Source organism: Heptranchias perlo, chromosome 17 (assembly GCF_035084215.1).
Source record: "Heptranchias perlo isolate sHepPer1 chromosome 17, sHepPer1.hap1, whole genome shotgun sequence".
NCBI classification, from domain to species: domain Eukaryota; kingdom Metazoa; phylum Chordata; class Chondrichthyes; order Hexanchiformes; family Hexanchidae; genus Heptranchias; species Heptranchias perlo.
The window spans coordinates 35,788,196-35,808,757 of NC_090341.1; the positions used below are offsets into that span (position 1 = coordinate 35,788,196).

The following is a 20,562-nucleotide window of genomic DNA, read 5'->3' on the forward strand; positions in this document are numbered from 1 at the left end:
AGAAAGATCAGCCAGGGTTCCTGGTTCTGATTGCCATCCAGTGACCCCTTTTGTAAGCTGCATCTGTGTGGATGTTGTGACGACAGCATTGAGCTTGATTTTGATAGCCTCAAATTCCAATAGTCAACCAACACTCAAAGACAGCCCCACATAAGAACAGGAGAGGTACCAGAAGGCCACCTCAACTTACAGAACCATATTGCAAAATAAATTGCCACCCTCATGAACAAGAGCGAATAGATGAGTGAAAAATTGAGCTTAAAAAAACAAAAGGAGGTAAACATATGAACTGGTAGTGTCATTTTATATTCTACAAGCAGGCAGTGCTTATACTGCATCAGAGAATTGAACAGCATTAAGAGGCTGCAGTTTATACATATTGAGCCTGGAGTTGCCAAAGATTTTGTATCATTAATATAGAATAGGGAAGTGTGAAGGTCCCTTCATTGTAAATAGACCTGGTGTGACTTGGAAAGCACCTGGCTACTAGAGCTATTGTTTAACTTGCCCAGCTCTTCTTTCCATTTCTCTGGGGATTATGTGGTATGCTTCCATGCAAATGTCTTTTTTTAACATTCGTCCTGAACAAAACTGTGCTGTCTTTCATAATTATAAAATATGGCTGAGGAAACTCATACTGTTTATTGAGGATTATCATTTAGATGTAATGCGGTATTGCTGGGATTTGTCTTTTAGTCTGTGAATCCACTTTTTGTTAATTGACATGTAGAAATCTGGCCATACACAAAGTAGGTATATAAATAAGTGCCAGCATAAAAATCACATTATGTCAAAGTACAAATGATGTAAAAATTATTAACCAAACTCTGAGACGAATTTGGCACTGAGTTAATAAGATTTCTTTGTAGCACCAGACAGCTTTGCTTGACAGAACGTATCAGCCACCTGCCCTTTAAAAAGTTCTCTAACAAGATGTCATACCTACATGGAGAAATACACATAATGCCATTTACTCCAGATTAATATGACAGTTCAGCTCACATGATGGCTAGTGCATCACCCAGTGTAATTCTGAGGCATACAGATCAGGAAGTCTCAGGTTCAAATTCCAGTCTGTGCTCTGTTAACTGACCTCAGCCAGAGTGGCAATGCAGATAAACTACTCCTAGGGAGGTGAGAGAATTTCAGGGTTCATGCTCCTGATCACTATCCAGTGGCCCATGCTGGAAAGTGCATGTGTGGATGTTGGATAAGAACAAGATTGATATGGGTGTGATTTTTGCCCCCCAACATAAAATAGCCTGCCTACGTTAATTGTCAAAAGTCACACATGAAGAATGGGCTCTTGGTATGACAAGGTGATGGGCCCCACGGGACTTTTCCCCCAGGAGGAGTCACTCCCTTCAGGAGATGAGGGAAGACTATGGAAACAAAATAATGTAACTAGTTGTAAAGGTTCTGGTTTATTGGGCAAATCAAAAATCATACACTGGATGCTTTTTTATCCACATTTTTGTAAGTTGTTTAATTTCTTTCCCTCTACTTGGATCTCCATGGGTTGCACATCATTCCCCAGCCAAGAAGGTGTAATAGGTAACCTGCTCTCGGTCTCTGCCAGTGCCACTATTTAATCAGTTGCTAAGAGGTGCGTTAAAGCGGACCGGGTGACTTGCTAGCCAATTTCTTTTATCCCTCTTCCCCCTTTATGTGGTGAATACCTGATGCTGTACTACTGTAGCAACCTATAAAACTGGAATTTTAACAATACTATAACAATAACAAAGTAATTTCCAACTCCCATCCCACGCGTCAGTCGTGACCGAGAGCACGTTTGTGCAACCTGAAAAACATTTGATAAGCGTTCTTCTAATCAGTATGTCTTTTTATTATCTTACAACTTGTACAGTCCATAAGCAAAATGCACATAACTGAAAGCACTTAATCGGGGTATTATTTAACAGGTTTGGACCTCCTGTAAACATGATCCATATTTAAGTTCAGCTGTAGTTAAAGTACAAGATAATTTATATTTACACTTAATTCCTGGTGCAGTTCAGCTTTTAGTTCAAAGGTTTCAGAAGATCTAAGTATAGTTAGTCCTATTTTTAAGTCTCCTGGATATAGCTGTCTTCCCTCAATTATTTCAATCTCAGTTTTCATTATTTCCTCAGCATTTTAATGTAAAGCTTTTATGTAGCAGCTGAATGGATGACCTCTTAATTATGATTAATCTTTAATCTTTGAAAGATAAAACCAAATTACTTGTTTCAATCAAATAATATATAATCAATGGTTGTAATACCACTTGAAATAACAACACAACTTTCTTAGCAAGCACATTGTGTAAAACCATTGCATTTTTTTTAAAAGACAAAAGTTATTTTAGAAGAAAATCCATGCAGGAGGCAACAAGTCTTATTAACAATCTGATTGATTACATGTTTACTTAGCACTAGAATGTAGGCTATTATTTTACCTGGTAAACATCATGCAGTCCACACCACGTCCTTAGCATTTGCTGACAAGCCCTCAGCCTCTCAGTATACCACCTCCTCAAAGTTGTGATTGTCAAGTTCCATACAAACCGGCTGCCACTAAACAGCAGATCTTCCATTCCACACATGAAAGCTGAAGCCATTTTAAAAAGAAAAAATCCTCTTTCAAAATTAGAGACAGTTAGTAAACTATAACTAGGTTGAGGAAACTGTTAGTTCGTCCAGCTGCAGGGTTACATCAGCTTTTCCTCATGCACTATGCGAAGGGCAGGGAGATATAAAGAACCAGGTCAGATTCTAAACAAACTCTCCTTTCAGTGCACTTCCTGGGCAGACTCCAAGGCATGCCCCAGTGCTGCTTGAAGCCAGGCCAATGGCTTTCGTGGCAGAGCCCCGATGAGAAACTCCTACACCGTTCAGTCCTAACCTAACAACTCAGACAAAACTCTATTATAACCTCACCGACTGCCAGTAAATTCTGTAATTGAATGCTCTGCTCCTTTCCTAATTTCCTGCCTGCTGACAAAAAAATCATGATCTGAATAAAGCTGAAGCAAAACTGACTTCAAAGGAAAATTTATTATGCGATTTTCAATCTTAATAGTGGCTTGCTATCTCTCTGACAGACATACATAAAGTAGGCAGATATTTTTTGACAATCACTTTAGATCACTTCTGACAATTTGTTTCAAAATATTCAATGCAGCCCCACAGAAGAAAAAATTCTGAAATATATGTAATGCAGCTTCAAGGTTAGCAGTGACTGTCTCAAAACTGGAACTGAACTGTGTGTTCTTCCAGATTAATTACTGAGGGACCTAAGAAGTGATACTTTGTGTTAGTTTTGAAAGCTAGTTGCAGCATCCATTCATTTGCATCTAGACAAGCAGCAACTAAAGCACAGCACATGCGAGAGACTCTCCTACCACAGTAGCCAGTTAGTGTCTGCACTGCAGTGTTCTGTACTTAAATACTTAATATCCTAAATCTATTGCATAGTTCAGAGGTTAATTGCTGTCAGACCCCATCATGCTTTTGGGCAGGAGCTGGTAGTTAATAGTTAAAAGGGTAATTAATCTTTTTCTCTCCTCTCTCCGGACTTGAATTTCCTGAGCTGACTGGAAAAAAATAATAAACCGTTCCCCATGTCACCACTCCGTGTTTTCCTGAAGAAAGCTACACAGAGATCTTTTAACAGAATGTGCATTGCCCTTGGCTTGAAGCCTTCTCTTAGCTGTAAATCTATTTTGGAAATCTTGGGATGGAAATGAGATTTTTTCCGAAAACCAACCAGATTTGAAACGTTCAACCCCTCCCATAGCAGAACTGCAAACTCCACCCAGAACAGAGAACTCAGCTGCTAGCTAACCAACTATAGTTTTAAAAAAAAATCAGGTTGGTATTATCCACCTTTTACTAATGGCAGAGTCATTTTTTTTAAAAGAGCATTTGACTGCAGGTCTGTTAGGAGCTGTATTAAATCACTGTGATTGACGACATCTAATATGAATGAATCCACCATGCTTCAAAATGTAACTAGTGCCTTTCTTTTCAAATGTGCTGTGGTCTGGGCACAGATGGTGCTGCCAATCAGTGTTTCTTGATGCACTGTCCAGAAAATTGTCTGTGTTGACAAAATGTCATTCAGTTAAACACAATGTTCTCAAAGCAAGGGAATTATTACTGACTTTAATACTGTGTGTGTAAAATAACCTTCACCTAAACGTTTCACCATAGAATGCAGTCATTCTTAAAGAATTGAATCCAGCTTACAATTAAATTGGATTTTTTTCTCTTCTAGTTTGTCATTAGATACTGAATACTCGGTTTGTTTTGTGTCACCAAGAGGGAGGTTTCCCACTTTTAGAAAACGGATGTTCATCTCCCCACTTTTCACCTAAAAGCCAATGGTGTGAAATGCACTGATGACCATTTTCTGTTGGTTGACTTCCTTCTGTATGATTTAAACTCTAGAAAGCTGCCCAATCAGGACTCACTTCAAATAATCTTCATTTTGCTCTCAAATAGCCCAACAGTCCCACAACTGGTTAAGTAACAGGCAAGGCCACTAATTCAGCTGTGGAGAGTAGGAAACCTAGGAAATTGAGCAGACCAGCAAAATTGTAAAGTTCATCTTTTTCTTAAACAGTTTAGATGTATTTACATCTCTACAGCTAAAGAGGTAATACAACTTGTTTTTCTCAACTCAGTATTGTCTCCATATATTGTACCTATATTTTATATTACTTTTATCTGTGCGTTAATCTTCATGTTAAGTCTCAAAGGAATCATTGGTCCAGATTCAGCTGTCAAAATAATGGTGAGGCTAATAGCGCTCTCTGTTATTTATGCGCAAATGTTATAGCAACTTCAGGCGCGGGGCAGATGTGCGGTTAAACGTGGATATCCAAAAGTTGCTGTCTGAGATGCACCAGTCTGCCGTTAGCTTCGCAAAAACGGCATCTCGCTATCTGCCTCACCATTGAAATGCATTGAATGGCATGAAGTTCCTGTATTTGCGCAGTAGATACAAACTAAACTCGCCACAGAAAGTTAAGTTTTGTCCATTCCAGTCTAAGTACCCTTTTAACAATGTGATAAGTGTTAATGACTGTCAATCAACCTATCTGGCACTGTAAATTAACTATGATAAGTATGGTGCCTCGTTCCTTCAGGTTTTAATTGTTGTTGGAGATTTTAAATTTTTAAAAAACTTTTCCTTTCTGTCTCTTTTTTTTCTCTTCCTCAATCCAATCTTTCTTTCCCTCTCTTTATTTCTCTTTCTGTACCTGATTTGAATTTGAATTCACCCACTCTAATTTACACTTCCTTGCGCTGTTAATTTCACAATCCTTCAAACTGATTGGTTGAGGAGATACACAGTTGCTTGCCCTGTTTCCCTCGCTGTGATGTTACCAGCTCGCACTTTCAGCAACTTGCCACACACAAAAATTTAAAACCTAAACGTTTTCTCATCATTAACGAGAGCAACAAATAATGACCCATTATTTGTTGCTCTCATTAATGATGAGAAAATATTTAATTGCCATCTAACGATAGTTACAGCAATAAGCCTTCTATATTTGGCCCATAAGTAATTACAGTTAGACAGGAATTAAAATTGGGAAGCAGAGTTACTGTTTGAATATCACAATAGTGAAGGAGCAAATGCGTCCCTAATCAGCTGTTGGTCTCTCTCTGCTAATCCAGTCCTGTATTTAAAATCTTCTCATTTTAAAATGGATTGTAAATATAACACAAAACTCTGAGATTCATGTGCCCATCTCAGATCATAGGAATGCTTGGGCTAAGTTGGTACTAAGCTATTGTGCCAGGCCAGCTTAAAGAAGTTCTACTGTATACCTACATAATTATTGGAACCAGATAGAAGCTTTCTATTTTATCCACCTGCTGTAGGCATGCTTCCTCTCACTTCTTTGTGTGACAGTGCCTCTGTCCCTGAATATTCATTTAGTATTATCACTTTTACTTCAGCCTCTTGGCAGCCTGTCATTGAAACAGCTCCAGCTCATCAGGTGAGCACAGTGTGGACTGGCCATATTCATATCGATCAGCAGAAAAAAGCACAAGTTTCTATTAGGCAACTAACCAGGCCTTAATTAGCTTCCAGGCTGTTCAGAATAATTCTGTGAGAAATCTTAAATGTTTCACTCAACCTTTTTTAAAGGGTGGAAAACTAGGAGCAGTGTCAAAGCTGATTTAAAAAAAAACTGCCCCATTCATACTTACCGTATCTCCTCATTTCCTGCCAATTTTATTGTTCATCTCTGTGTCATTGCCATTAAAGGTCAGCAGAAAATAGTCCCCTAGTAATTCAGGTAACACTAAATGGCACTAAATCGAGAATTTTACTTTTCGGCAACAAGGATAGCTGGTGTGGGGAAATAAATGTCTCTCAGGTGCAATAGAGGGTGCTCTACTGAGGCTCAAATTAGGCCAAATTGTTTGGCTGTGGCAGAGAGTGCTTTACTCTGAATCTAAAAGTTCTACAACGTTGTCTTCGATTATGGACAGTGGATGGAAAACATACCACAGTGTCTCATTGTGTGAATACACATGCGATCTGTATATAATTTAGTTTTACATGTATGTGAGATGCTATGTCTGTAAATTGCATGTTTAAAAAGCCAAGTAAGACCCTTTTTAAAAACACAGAATATTATACCTATTCCTTTGTTCTGAGTGAATTGTTTGGAATAAATGTCTGTGGTTCAATGCTGTGTAGTGTTCATTATTGAAGCCTTGGGTCAGTGGAAATTTATACTGTCTACAATTAACTCTAAAACCATCTATTATTTCATGCTGTGATTTTTTTCCCCCCCTGTTGCTATAAATAGGAGGATGAAATTCTCCTGTCAATTTTACTAAAAAGTTGGCCTGAGCACAAAATGGGAAATTCTATTTTGTACTCAAACTGACTCTTTTGCAAAACTGACCAGCATTAGGAATTTTGTCCCCTATGTTTAATAATTCCTTTCACTTCACTTACAAAAAAATCATGCCTTCTCAAAGCCACAGAAAACCTTGAAAGGTAGAATGAACAGGCTCAACACAGGAGCATTAAACTCAACTCTGGTAGAAGTAAGCCGTGCTCTTGCCCCACCTCCAATTCTAACCCCTGACCCTTTTTACGAAGGGCTAAGCTCCTGTTGTTGGTCGTGCTAACTTATTGGCCACACACTCCCACTCACAGTGCATCAGTTTGAATCTTCCACCTGCTCTCTGTTCCTAATCCCATAATACCTACTTTTTTCATCCCTTATTTCCTTCCTGCATTCTTACATGCCATTAATTTTTGTTTTTCATCCTGGCTGCCACTTGTTCTTAGCCCTGTATCTGATTCTCATTCCAATGAATTCGCTGATCCTGCGCTGCCAGTGGAGAGTTGTGGTTAAAAGAATGCAGGTTGGAGAATCAATGCTATCGTGTTAGGACCACATTTCCAACCCACAGCTCCTTTTGGTTCCAGTCCCTGATTCCTGCACACTCAGTCCTGGTGATCCAATTGCCAGTAGGTCAATGTTCTAACATTGGTGCACTCTGTGTCAAAATCATATCTCTTTAATCAATTAACAGGCGTCAATATAACGTGCAGTGAATATTTTTTCTGAATTCTCTCCATTTTCTTTCCTCCTCTCTTGAAGATGCTTGTTGGAACTTTTAACTTTGGCAGGGATTTAAAACGGCCAGTTGCAGTTTGGCCACCCATTATATACTCCCCACTCCTCCCCGATTTTCCTTTCCTTTGAAGTCAATGGAAGCCTCCTAATCGCTGCGGTACAGTACCAGCAGCTTCCTGGTATTTCACTGAGATGGCCATTCTTCATGTGTAAACTTTGCAGCAGGTCTTGGCAGACTATTTGATCATGATGGGGAGAGATTACAAAGCTGCCCAATCCGTTCCTCACCTGACATTGACATACAAACATTTTCTACCCAGGTTTTATTCAGTAAACCATTGAGGAAACACAAGATTTTTTTTAGAACAATAAAATCTTAAAGTATCCCCAAGAAGTGGAAAAGAAGAGATTTAATCCATGCGGTGGTATCTTCCATTGTGTATGGGACTGTCAATGTTCCTGTCACCACATATTGTACAGACTCTTGGCTTTCTCCCTATTCCATATTGTACCTGCCAAGTGCAGTTGCAGTTTTTAACTTTTGTAGCAGTTAAGGCATCAAGTAAAAAGAGGTAAACATCAGAAGCATTTCATGGCCTCAATTTTAAACTCCCCCTAGACAGGTGGGAAAGGATAGTGGGGGTGTGTTAAAATATCAGCATCAGGCAACCCAACCCCATTCCCACTCCTTTAAATTTTAAAGTGCAGAAATCAGACCATGGACGAGGCTCCCGTAAAAGGCAGGCAGGGGCCTGATGATATCATTGGCACCACGGCTTAAATTTAATAGTAAGTGAGGGGGAGGCCCAGCAGATAATCCAAGGCATGAGTTGCTGGCTCTCCAGGGTAAATGATTCTTTTAGCAGCCAGCAGCCCTCCTGATCGTCGCCCGGAGCTGATGCTCCCTTCGCAGTACCGGGGATAGTCCCCAAGGGTCCCCAGCTGCGGCCTCCTGCTGCTAGTTTTCCCTCCCGTCTGCTGTCCATTTGGCTGGCTGTCGGGCGGGAGGAGAACCTACGATATGTTAATAAGGCCCTGCCGATCTTAACGGCCCCGTCCTCCTTCAGCCGATTTTGGCCTCCTCTGACACCATCCACGGCTCCCTATTAATATCGGGGCGTATGCGTTCCTACCAAGTTTGTAGAATTTCAGCTACCAGTGTAATGCTCCATTTCTCTATTGTAGAAGTCTCACTCTAAGCTTCCTTATTTGCACATGGCGCTGAGTTGGAAAATAGTAAGCAATATGGAACAATAGCAGCAACTCGCCAAGGCTTCTTCGACAGCACCTCCCAAACCCGCGACCTCTACCACCTAGAAGGACAAGGGCAGCAGGCACATGGGAACAACACCACCTGCACGTTCCCCTCCAAGTCACACACCATCCCGACTTGGAAATATATCGCCGTTCCTTCATTGTCGCTGGGTCAAAATCCTGGAACTCCCTTCCTATCAGCACTGTGGTTCACCACCACCTTCTCGAGGGCAATTAGGGATGGGTAATAAATGCTAGCCTTGCCAGCGACGGCCACATCTCATGAATGACTTCTTAGAAAATGCTGTAAATGAACAGCTGGTCAATTAGCAGAAGAACAGCACAGGGAACATGAATAGTAATAAGTTAAGCTATGATCTTTGTAATGAGTTTAATATGGAAAATCTCAGGTTATTTCAAAGGGGTGATGCCAAAGAAACAGTGATCTGAGGCCCTCTTTACAGAAGTGCATCAGAAGTGCTTCTCCATTTCAGAATTAATTCTCTTACCACACAAAAAATCTCATTCAGATGTGTCGTGCTGCATATTGGAGTTTGTTATTCTTTGGATGGATGGTTTCTTATTGAATTGAAATGGTTTATTGTAATATGTTTGATAGATTTATATATGCATTTTGGGATTTATTCTGGTCTCTATAGAATGGTATTTTTGAGTCATTCCTAATTCTGAAGTGAGATTGCTTTATTTGACTATGGCAAAGAAAGACAAATCGCAAATTGTTCAGCAAATGACTTCATATTAAAATATATATTTTTTTCAAATTAGTCAACTGGATTGGTAAGAAAAATGCAAATGATGTGAATAGTTATTGAATAAGTGTCAATTAATTGAAAAAAGTAATTTCTAGTGCTTGCAATTAAAGGGACTAGTGAGAAATTAGGTGTAAAGCTTATTCTCAGCAGTCAAATGTAGAAACAAAGTATTTTTCTTCTGCAGTCACCTGTCCGAGTCATGCTTGCTGTATTTCACCAAAGCTGCTGCTGTTCAACATTCTTGTGATTGCTGAACATCCACTGGGTGCTTTTAATGCTTTTGATGCCTACTGATACAACATGATTATTCACTTCAATTGCCCAATAATTTAAGGATGTGTTTGCAATCAAAGCTGACTGAAGTCTCCTACTATTATTGATTCTGGGATCTCTCGCTGTGGAGATAGTGATTTGTTTTAGATTCTGAAAGACCTTGCAATTGGGACCGACGCAGGCATGAGTAAATTGAGATAGTTCACTTTACCAGTGGACAACCCTGCAGAGATTTGCTTTTGGTTTGGAGATTTTCTGTTTATTCCCAACTTTCAATTGTTGTCGGAATTTAGTATTTTTGAGGGATTTTAAGTTGGCTCTATTAAGTTACACGGTGTGATCATTAAAGGGGAAGGAATCTAAGGAAGTATTTTCTGTTCAAAGTACTCACCTACCCCTTCATGTCTATTTGAATAAAATATATTCATCGTTATTTAAAAAAAATTACTGTTCAATAGAGACTTGATATTTTAGCTTTACTTCCCTCCAGAGACCATCAAATGACATAATTGACTGGGAGCAGTCGCCTCTGTCCTGCAGTGACTTTATTCACCTCAGTGGGGGCCAATACTTAAGACTGGGTTTGAACTGATTCCAAGTTGCCTGATAACAGAAAAAGACCCAACTGTCGGCGTGTGCAGTCGTGGGCAGCTGGTAGCATGTTTACCTGGAATTTGGGTGGCTCCCAGGCTGGTTCACAGTTGTTGTTTGAATTGAAATGAATCCAGCTGCTTTGAGACATAAGCAAATGGTGACATCAACAGAGTAACTCTGAAAGGCAGGAAATCCAAAATAGCAGGTCTCCCTTGGGAAGCAAATCTCAAGGTTTTTTTTAAAAGGTAACAAATATTTGTTATTTTCACATAGACATTGGGGATGTACTTAGAGCAGAAAGTACTTAGTGTAGGTTTTTCTTTTTCCTTTAAATCATAACTGATGTGAGTAAATGGTTAGTTTTTGTTTTTCTCTTGAATCACTTTGTTTAGATAATAAATTAATATTCAATTGTAAAAACTAATATTCAATTGTAAAAACTATGCATACAGCTAAGCCCACATATACATACTGTCCATCTGATCGACCTTTTCAATTCTTACTTTATTTTTCTTGTAAAGTAAAACCCAATTTTATGGAATTTCCTTTATAGAAATGAAAAGCTGTGCATATCCCATGTAACACCAGGTTTTACTCTGTGTTTGGGTAGATGAATAGCTCATTATATTGCCGGTTGGAAGTCAGTGAACTCAATGTCTGCCAAAATGTGACCTCCAGCTGGTAGCGCAGATGGTGTGATATCTGCACTCTGAATCCATACCAGCGTCAAATAAACACACCCCAGGGCTGAGTTGGAGGGAGTACGCTGTAAATGAATGACCAGATTTGCTGCTAAATTAACCCTTTTGCACTTGATATTCTGATATCAGTATTCGCATTTCCATATGTGCAAAATAAGAAGGAAGCGGTATGAGCTTTTCGAGATGCAATGCTGAATGGCAGCAATGATATTGCGGCACTTTGGATGAATCTTTGAATTGTGGATTCAGACGCTGAGCCTGGATTAAGGTATTAGGACTCACACCTGGGGCAGAAGTGCAATATGAAGCGAACAGCAGCAGACTTTAGTCATGAACTGCCACAGTAACTATGTACTGTATAAATACACCAGCCTGCTAATCGTAGCTTATTAACTCGTACCATATTTTGTTCCATTTGCGTGGAGGCTGCCTATTTAAACAGATCAAAAGTCCATTTTAAATGGGGCAAATTGGGTCTTTTTTACAAACTTGGAACATGCATAGATGTGCAGAATGGGTGAGGCCAGGATTAGGCTCAACTGTGACAGCTTCCCAGTCAGATAGTTTACTCATCCCCACAGCCAACGCTCACAGGTGAAACAGTTACTTAGGTAAGGTGGTGGAGGACCACCAATCATCACCTTGGGCGGCAACCTGTTCATTATTTAACCAGACTGTCCAATTACAGAGGTAGCTAGCTGCCCGTTACGATAAAAATTGAAAATGGGTATATGACAAAAAACCCCACATTTATGCACAGCCTTTTTATAATCCCCTGCATCCACAGAGTTTTGGATTGGGCCCAATGTGGCCAGCTTAGTGGTGCGACTGCTGTGGAATTGCAACTCAGTTTGGACCATTCCCTTCAGCAGATTATAAATATAAGCTGTAAAAATGTTAATTTACGCACTGAACTGCCTTGAGTTGGGGGGAGGAGAGAATGGAGGAGGGGGTTTTTGATCATTTTCATTCTTGTGCCTGTTGTATGTGTAATTGTCCAGATGTAATGATATTCAAGATGAATAGATGGTGTAAGGATGGTGCAACGTGGAAAGTTTTAAATAAGCACAAAATGGGGGGGGGGGGGTGGAAAAGCCTAAAGCTCTCCACTTCTAAGCAATTTATTTTTCAGAAATCAAAAATCCCCTCCTCCATTCTCTCCTCCTCCCCCCCAACTCAAGGCAGTTCAGTGACTGTGTGAATAGGAACAGACTTGCAGTGGCCTATTCCAGAAAGGGTGTCCAAGGCCCAAAACAACAACAACGACAAAAGAAACTATACAGGCATTTTTACAGATTATCCTTTTTTATCGTCCCTCCAATTTTCTTCTGAAAAATGATTCTTAATTCATGACCTGCCCCTTTTGTACTGCAGGAAACTGTTGAGGATTATCTAAGCAACCTGCTTCGCTAATGGAATTTGGAAGGGTAGAATCATTGGGGCAAAGGTTCTTCCCACTTGGTTCCACTTGACCCTGCAAGTCAATGCCCGACTAGATAAGGTGGTCCTAACTTGACATAAGATGGAGAGTTTTCCAGTGATCAGTGCAGGGTTTTAGCTGGTTAAACTCCAGGAGCATCTCTGCACATACTAGGGTTTTCTTAAGCATTGGTTCTGCCAATATTCGCCTAGGCTCTCTAAGTTTAAGTAAATGCAGTGTGTCCCTACAGAGAGTGTTTTTTTTATTCGTTCATGGGATGTGGGCGTCGCTGACGAGGCCAGCATTTATTGCCCATCCCTAATTGCCCTTGAGAAGGTGGTGGTGAGCCGCCTTCTTGAACCGCTGCAGTCCGTGTGGTGAAGGTTCTCCCACAGTGCTGTTAGGAAGGGAGTTCCAGGATTTTGACCCAGCGACGATGAAGGAACGGCGATATATTTCCAAGTCGGGATGGTGTGTAACTTGGAGGGGAACGTGCAGGTGGTGTTGTTCCCATGTGCCTGCTGCTGTGTATTGAGTAAATAGAAGCACTATCTGTGTGGATATCTCAGTAGATTTATTTGGAGACTCTTAAACATGGCGATGTGTTTCTACATGTGTCAGACACCTGGCTGATCAAAAAAAATTACAAATATTTTTGAAGTGAGGCTAGAAACCTTGCTGCCAAGATGCCTATCGATGTGTGTTGTAGAATCTGCAATACTGTCCAAAAACTTACAGAAGTTGCTGCTGTTTGTGAGAGTTATTGGACACAATTACTTTCAGTGATGCACGTGCTTGTAAGTTATTGTCTCTTTTACCGTGTCCGATTCTGACATTTACTTTGGCAGATTTCAGCCATTTCCAACAGATTTAAAGGGAATAATGTTTTAATTCTTTGTAAAAGAATCCTATAGTAGCCACAAGAGCATCAGCAGTTGACGCAGCATTAAAATGGCTTGATGTGAGTGCTCTGTGTTGGTGATCTGATTGTGTTTAAGACTGATAGTTCCATTTTGGCATGAAGCAGGACAGTGCTGAAGGGACACAACTAAGGTCATGTGTGCAAGACTAGGAGTACAAAACTGCAGTCATGGAATTAGAAAACCACAGAGCAAAAGAGGCATTATAAATGGGATCAGCAGACACAGGCCATACTGTGAATTGGGACTGGCCTACCTAATTGCAGCACAGTAGCCTGCAGAAAAACACGTTAAACAACAGTTACAACATTACCTTTTCATAGATGATGCTTTATAGAAGTTTTCAGTTTTACACATGTATATGATTAGGAACAAAGTAAAGTTTTATATAGAACATGAGATGCTGTACTGATGTTTCAGTGAAGATGGCCCCATATTTGACTCTGTTCTGTGCTGAGTTAGCTGATTTTAACCAGGTGGTAGATCTCCCGATCAATATCCAAAATTCCAGCTGAAATGCGGGTGTGTGTACGCGGATGTTGTACCTGGTAAGGACAGGTTGCAGACTTGACTTGTGACGCAGAATAGTTTGCCACCACCCAATGTCTAGGTTCCCAAATAAAAGATAGTCACTTTGTAATGGATGGCAGCCAGTTATCATTTTCAGAAGAGGATGGAGAAAATTCTGTGTTCCCCTGACTCTCATACAACTCCCCACCCCACCCTTCATCCCAACATTGGCGGCCATGCATTCAGCTGCCTGTCTTCCACCCTCCCTCTCTGGAATTCCCTCCCTAAACCTCTCCTCCTTGAAGATCCTTCTTAAAACCCATCTCTTTGACCAAGCCTTCTAATCTCTTATTGGCTCAGCATCTGTTACTTTTAACAGCTGAAAAACTTACAAGCAGACACTGATCAACCACACAGAGGACAGTTCCTACTTGTATGTATCAACATGTGGCTAATAGTGCTATGTGATAAACAGCTGTTAGCTCACACTTGTGGGCATGGAATTCTGCATACCTAACCCTCACCCTTTTCCATAATCCATTGACAGCAGACAAAAAAAATCAAACCACTACCTCAGTGCCCGTATGCACCAGCTGTAACTGTAGCAACTCACCATTTATTGTTCTGATTCTCTCGACATAAATAACTGAACTGACACTTTCTGCATACTGAACTTACTCATCTAATAAGTAGAATAATTTTCACTCCAATGTGTCCCTGTTAATAAATTACTCAATAGATCAAATCCTTCTATCATTCACTTGAATCTTGCTGAACCGATATAAAATCAAGGATAATCCTCCCTATGTTATAATAGCCAGCCAGCTCTTTTGCTGTATATTCTCCCATAACCATATGCTGACTGGTGATGCCACACATAGCAATGACAGCTGCTGCACTACTTTCTTTTAAATTGAGAAACCTTGGTAAAGGGCCAATACTAAAGAGTGCAGGACACTACCAAGGCTGAAAAGAGAAAGCGAGAAAATAAGGAACTGTACTATATAAGGATAAAAAGACTGCTATATTGGACAAAATCTCTACTACTAAAAAGGGAAGTTGATTATATGTTTCTTTCTCTACTTTTCTCTTTCCTCCTCCCCTACCCTTCAAGATACAGATTCATACTGGAGCATCTCAGCTTGGCTCTCTCTTGCCTCAGAGTCAGAAGGTTGTGAGTGCAAGTCCTACTTTTGGACCCGAGCAAATAATCTAAATTGAAACTTCAGTGCAGCACTGAGAGAGTGCTGCATTGTCAGGGGATGTGACTTTAAACTGAGGCACCATCTGCCTGTTCAGGTGGGTGTTAAAAGTCCACAGCACTTTTTTTGAAGAAAAGTAGGGACTTCTTCCGGTGTCCTCGCCAACATTCTTCCCTCAACCAATGCCACTAAAAATAGATTAACTAGTCATTAATCTCATTGCTGTTTGTGGGACCTTGCCATGTGTGAATTGGTTGGTATATTTACTTACACAACAACAGTGAATAAACTTCAGAAGTAATTTGTTGTCTGTGAAGCACTTTGGGACATCCTGAGAATGTGAAAGGCGTTATATAAATGCAAATCTTTCTATGGTTTGGCAGAGCTAGTAACCTTCCAGTACCTCAGCCAACTGGCCATTCTTTGTGCATGACTCTGAATTCTGGTAGGCTATTTTGTCGTTGGAAGGATCACAGCTAAGCTTGATGCTTCAGTCCTTATTCAGCATTCACAGACATGCACTTTCCAGCAGAATCCACCTGACATTGATCAGCAACAGGAACCCGAACCCTGTTAATTTTATTCCCCTCTCTAGCCTGATATACTGAGGCCTGTTGTAGTGTCCCCACTGCTGCTCTGGCTGAAAGCTGGTGATGCAGCACTGCCTCAGAATTAAACCTGGGACCTTCTGGTCTCTATGGAGCAGTAGCACATCAGATGGTGCACGTATCTACTGAGCCATTGGCTGGATGGAACCTTTTATATTTTAAATTTTTAACAGAACTTGAGACTCAAGCCATTAAGTATGCAATTAAAAAGAATCAATTTGTAGCTTCAGTAGGTAAATGCACCAAATGATGTGACACAGGTATACAAAGCACCACGGTGCCAGGATCAAATTAGCTGAAATGGCATTAGTTTCCAGAAATTCAGATTGTACAAAATTGTGCCTTTAAAATGACACAGGAGCTGAACGATACATTAATTTGAATTCCATTTGCTACTGTAAATAGGGTATTAAATGGTGGCAAAGGTGGTCGGAGTGTACATGAATCTTACATGATTGAGTGTTATGACTTGGGTCAGATGAGAACCGAATCACTGGATTCAGGATTGGTTGCTTGTCCCTGGTGGGTAAATGTCACTTGAGCACAATCTGCAACCTGAGTTGATATTGCTGTGAAACAATCCACTGAACCTCGGGATTCCACAGATGTTGCAGAATTTTATATCATGGCAGGTGTATTGGCTCTGGTGTGGGTATTTAAAAAAAAATGGATGTGACGTTGGCTTGTTTCGAAATACTGAGTCCGGAATGAAATGATTTTGATTCGCCACAGAATATTGATTTTCCTGCCACAGAGGTTTAAAGCCCTGCCTGCTGCAGAATCCCAGGAGGCCTGGCCTTAACCACTGAGTTACTAAGCTGCTTCATTCTACTCAGGAAGATGGACAGTCCAATTAATCTGGTAAGATTAACTAATCATTCTATTTACCTTTTGGAACCTACAAAGATGAGTCTAAAGAGTTTATTCATCTTTCACATTATGTGCAAAAACTAGATAATGGGGTGTGTAAGTTACTATCTGAGCACCCTCCCAACACTTTGACCTTGTGTTCATACCAAAAGACAGTTTCCATAGCAGACCTGCATCTCGTATGAACTGAAACCTGTAACCTTATGTGTGATATGAATGGGGTAATGTGTACCAAATCAAATGATTACCCTTTTCTGCAGTATTACGCACCAGAGAGTTTGTAGATTGCCCACCATATTCTCCTGTTTGGTCTGAAAAGCGGAAAATACCACATTGTCAGACAGTTGTGTTCAAGCTATAACTAATAGCTGGGAATATTTACATGCAGACTAATTACACAGTTGGAGAAACACAGCAAGAAACAAACAATAATAAATAGGGGTAGTCAAGGTAGGGAACTGAAAATCTTAGGACTGCTGTTCAGATATAGTCCTGTCCTCCTTTGAAGTGGAGGCAAGCCCGTTTGAAGAAAGAAACAAGAGGGTCAGATTTTCCTGTTATTTCTAGGGCTTATTGGATGACCTGTTCCTTAGAGGAACATCAGGCAAGAGGATCACATGTCTGTAATGGACCCCACTTGATTTTTCCATTCATTTGGACAGAAAATCATGCAGAACACTGGTGTCATCTCTATGGAGGGTGGTCAGCACCCTAGTCAATGCTGTCACCCAGCTTTCTTATAGCTGGCTGCAAATGAGGACGATGTGTCCATCTCTCAGGAGTAAAGCTAGTGTGCTTCTTACTCTAATACACATTTCCTGAGAGGCACATCAAGAAAAGGCAGGTTGGAGATGGAGTGGTGGTTTGTATGGACAGAAGGGTTGAGGGTGAGTATTTTACCTTTTTATTAGATTTCACATCCCTTATTGGTAATTTATTTTGGTCAGCCAGGTTTCTGATATGTGTGGAAATCCACCATCATGTTTAAATCTCCAAACCAAACTACTGAGAAAGCCAGGTAAGTAAAGTTGCTGTTTGTAGGGAGTGCACACTCTCTCCTTGAAGGGACATGTGTCACTTATTTAGGTACAGGTTGGCAAGGTTCAAGGAAATATAAGTGTGTATAAAGGTACTGTTGGAATTTAACCACTCTGTACATCATGGCATTGGCTTGCAGGGTTAGAAAAAGTCAGAAGAATCCTAGTCTCCAGTGATGGGTCTACCCTTCCAGGTCTCATCAACAAGCTAGGCTGGCTGGTCAATTATCAAAAGTGCACTGGAGTACTGCGGACCTGCCTGGCTAAGGTATTAGATTACAAAGTCTTTCAGATGATGGACTTTGTTACAATCTCCCATTGCCCGACTTGCAGCTGACTCAACCCCAAGGAGACCTCAATTACTATTGGATGTTTTGTACTCATAGCTATCACCATCATTTTGGAATTACTGATGTATTATGCTTTTCCCTTTATCATTTTGCCTTGCATGGTCGATAAATTTTGACTGTTAAGAAAATCTTTAAATAAAAAACATTACTGAAATAAAAAACATTACTGAAAAAGCAAATATAAATTCCTCCCAGATAAAACGTATCATTTTGTACATACATTTAAAACAATTTTTGTTTTGCTCCAATTTCCTGTTAATTATCCACACCAGAAGACAATTCCCAAAATTATATATTTCCCAACGTAAACTATAATCTTATACCAGTTCATCCATTACCACACTCTTTGCTAAAATAAACCATTATATTTGAATGTATTTTTGTTTTTCTTAGTTGAACTATGTTATAAGACTACTGTAATTTCAAACTGATAAATAAATAATGATTTCCTGTCAATTACACGTAGTACTTTCTTAACAAAATGTCGCTGTACCTTTTGGGGGCAGGAAACACATGTGCATGTCAGCTTCATTTCAGGTTGTGTCAGGTTCCATATTGTATGTGATTTACATAATTGACACCTCTGAGGACCCTTCTGCTGAAGGCACATGATTTCTATTTTTAACAGGTTCTGACTTCACAAAAGCCGAAGGGACATTGGGGGAAAAAAATGTTAACACAGAACCCAGCATAAAGGGAAATCTTCACACCTCTAACTAAAGAGGATTGCTAGAACAGCCCAAGAAATAGAGAACCAAAATCTCTCAATTAAAATGATGCCCTTAAATCTGAGCCTTTGCTTCTAGATTAATTGGAAGCTTCTTTTTCCTTCATATGGAATTTCTTTCGGGAGCTTGCATTTAAAGGCAACATTAATGATGTTACTTCAAAGGAGTTTATGCCAGTAAATCAGCGCAATCTGGGCAGAATCGGCTGAACCAGAGCAAAAGATTGGAGAATTTAAAACGAGTCACGCCCAAAACCACTTACGCTCGTGTTTTCCGAGATCTTTTACACTGGTTCAAGATTCAATTCGCCCGAATCAGGTCTTACCCACAAAACTGGCCATGCCTCCAGATCGAAATTGGGAGATTCCATTGATTGCGCTGGTTCGGGAAAGTTCTTCAAATTGCTCTAATTTTCTTCGGCACTGGTAGGCACGTTTTAAAAGTTTTTTCACATCAAAAAATATTTAATTTACTATGAAACCGACCAATGAAATGAGTAAATGGTTCAGTATAGCTTTTTAAAGTCACTTTGTGATTTTTAAACCAGGTGGACGACTGGACACCCTTATTAAAAATGCGTATTTTTGCTGATAACCCCATTTTCAACTGTATTAACAAATCTGCACCAGGTTACCACTCTTGAGTACATCAAGGAATAGTTTTTAATGGAAAGAAAAAAAATGGAAACTATTACGTTGCCTGATTGCGCTGCCTCATGGAAGGTTTTAAATTCGTGATTACGCTAATGAATTTTAGCAGAAATTTGAACTGTAACCTAACTGCATTTTGAGCGCAATTTCCCGATTGCACCCAAAGTGGAAACTTTACCTCATGTTTTGGTCTGAAACCATTGCTATGAACATAACAGAAGTAGCAATGAAAAAAGAAAGAAATATATGAAAATCTTTTTTTTTGTAGAAATTAAAAGTCCAAAAGCAATTAAGGAGCTTTTTTTAAATGTTTGGTTTAGATTTTGTGCCTAGTTTAAGGGTCGCCATTTATTAATTTAAAAAAAAGTGTCTGTTTTTCTCCATAATTAACAATCGGCTAATAAAACTGTGGAATTCACCAGCTTTGATTTTGTTAACAAGTTGTTAATAAACGTGGGACAATGCCAGTTGTTAACAGGCGTTTAACTTCACTAAAGTACTGAATGGTAGTACCAAGCACACACAAATTACATTCCATTACTGCTTTTGGACTTTGTCTAATTCATAAGTAGTGAAAATGAAAGCCAAAATAAATAGCAATAAATATATGTCATTTGCTGTGGAATTCAATGAACATACCCTGATACTGTCACTATTCATGCTATATCTGGACTTGCAGCATAAAATACACTACAAAGAACAACCCTTCAGAGTTCATTTTTATTGCTCACCATAATTACTATTTACCATTTTGGAGTTCGCCAATGTCAAATGTCAGTTCAGTGCTCAGCCACTTTTGACAACTGCATCAGTATAATTATGCATTTTAAGGACAGTTATTTTTAAACACAGCTTCATCCCATTGAGGAGTGTCTTCCTGGGTAAAGTGGAGATTATTTTCATTTGGTAATACCAATTGGGAGCCTTGATTTGCATTGTTTATCAGAGTGAAGCTAGTTTTGCTGTGTTCCTGGTGAGTGTTTGTAATGTGAAACATATACATACATGGAATGAGACTCATTGGCAAAGGTGGAAAAAATAAGATATTTGGGTATCATTATCAACTATTCATTAT

The 20,562-nt window shown here is 39.7% G+C and overlaps 1 protein-coding gene across 3 annotated transcripts in view; it reads right to left on the bottom strand.

Annotated features, from left to right (window-relative positions):
* Positions 1 to 20,562, bottom strand: part of LOC137334247 (FERM domain-containing protein 4B-like) — a 261,811-nt gene that overhangs the window by 174,513 nt on the left and 66,736 nt on the right. For 2 of the 3 annotated variants that reach the window (XM_067998885.1, XM_067998884.1), the window contains exon 1: positions 2,438 to 2,599. The exons of the other annotated variant lie outside the window; for it this stretch is intronic. In XM_067998885.1, coding sequence (XP_067854986.1) covers positions 2,438 to 2,599 — 162 coding nt within the window. Of the gene's footprint in view, positions 1 to 2,437; positions 2,600 to 20,562 lie in introns of those variants that run through there. 3 annotated transcript variants of the gene reach the window in all.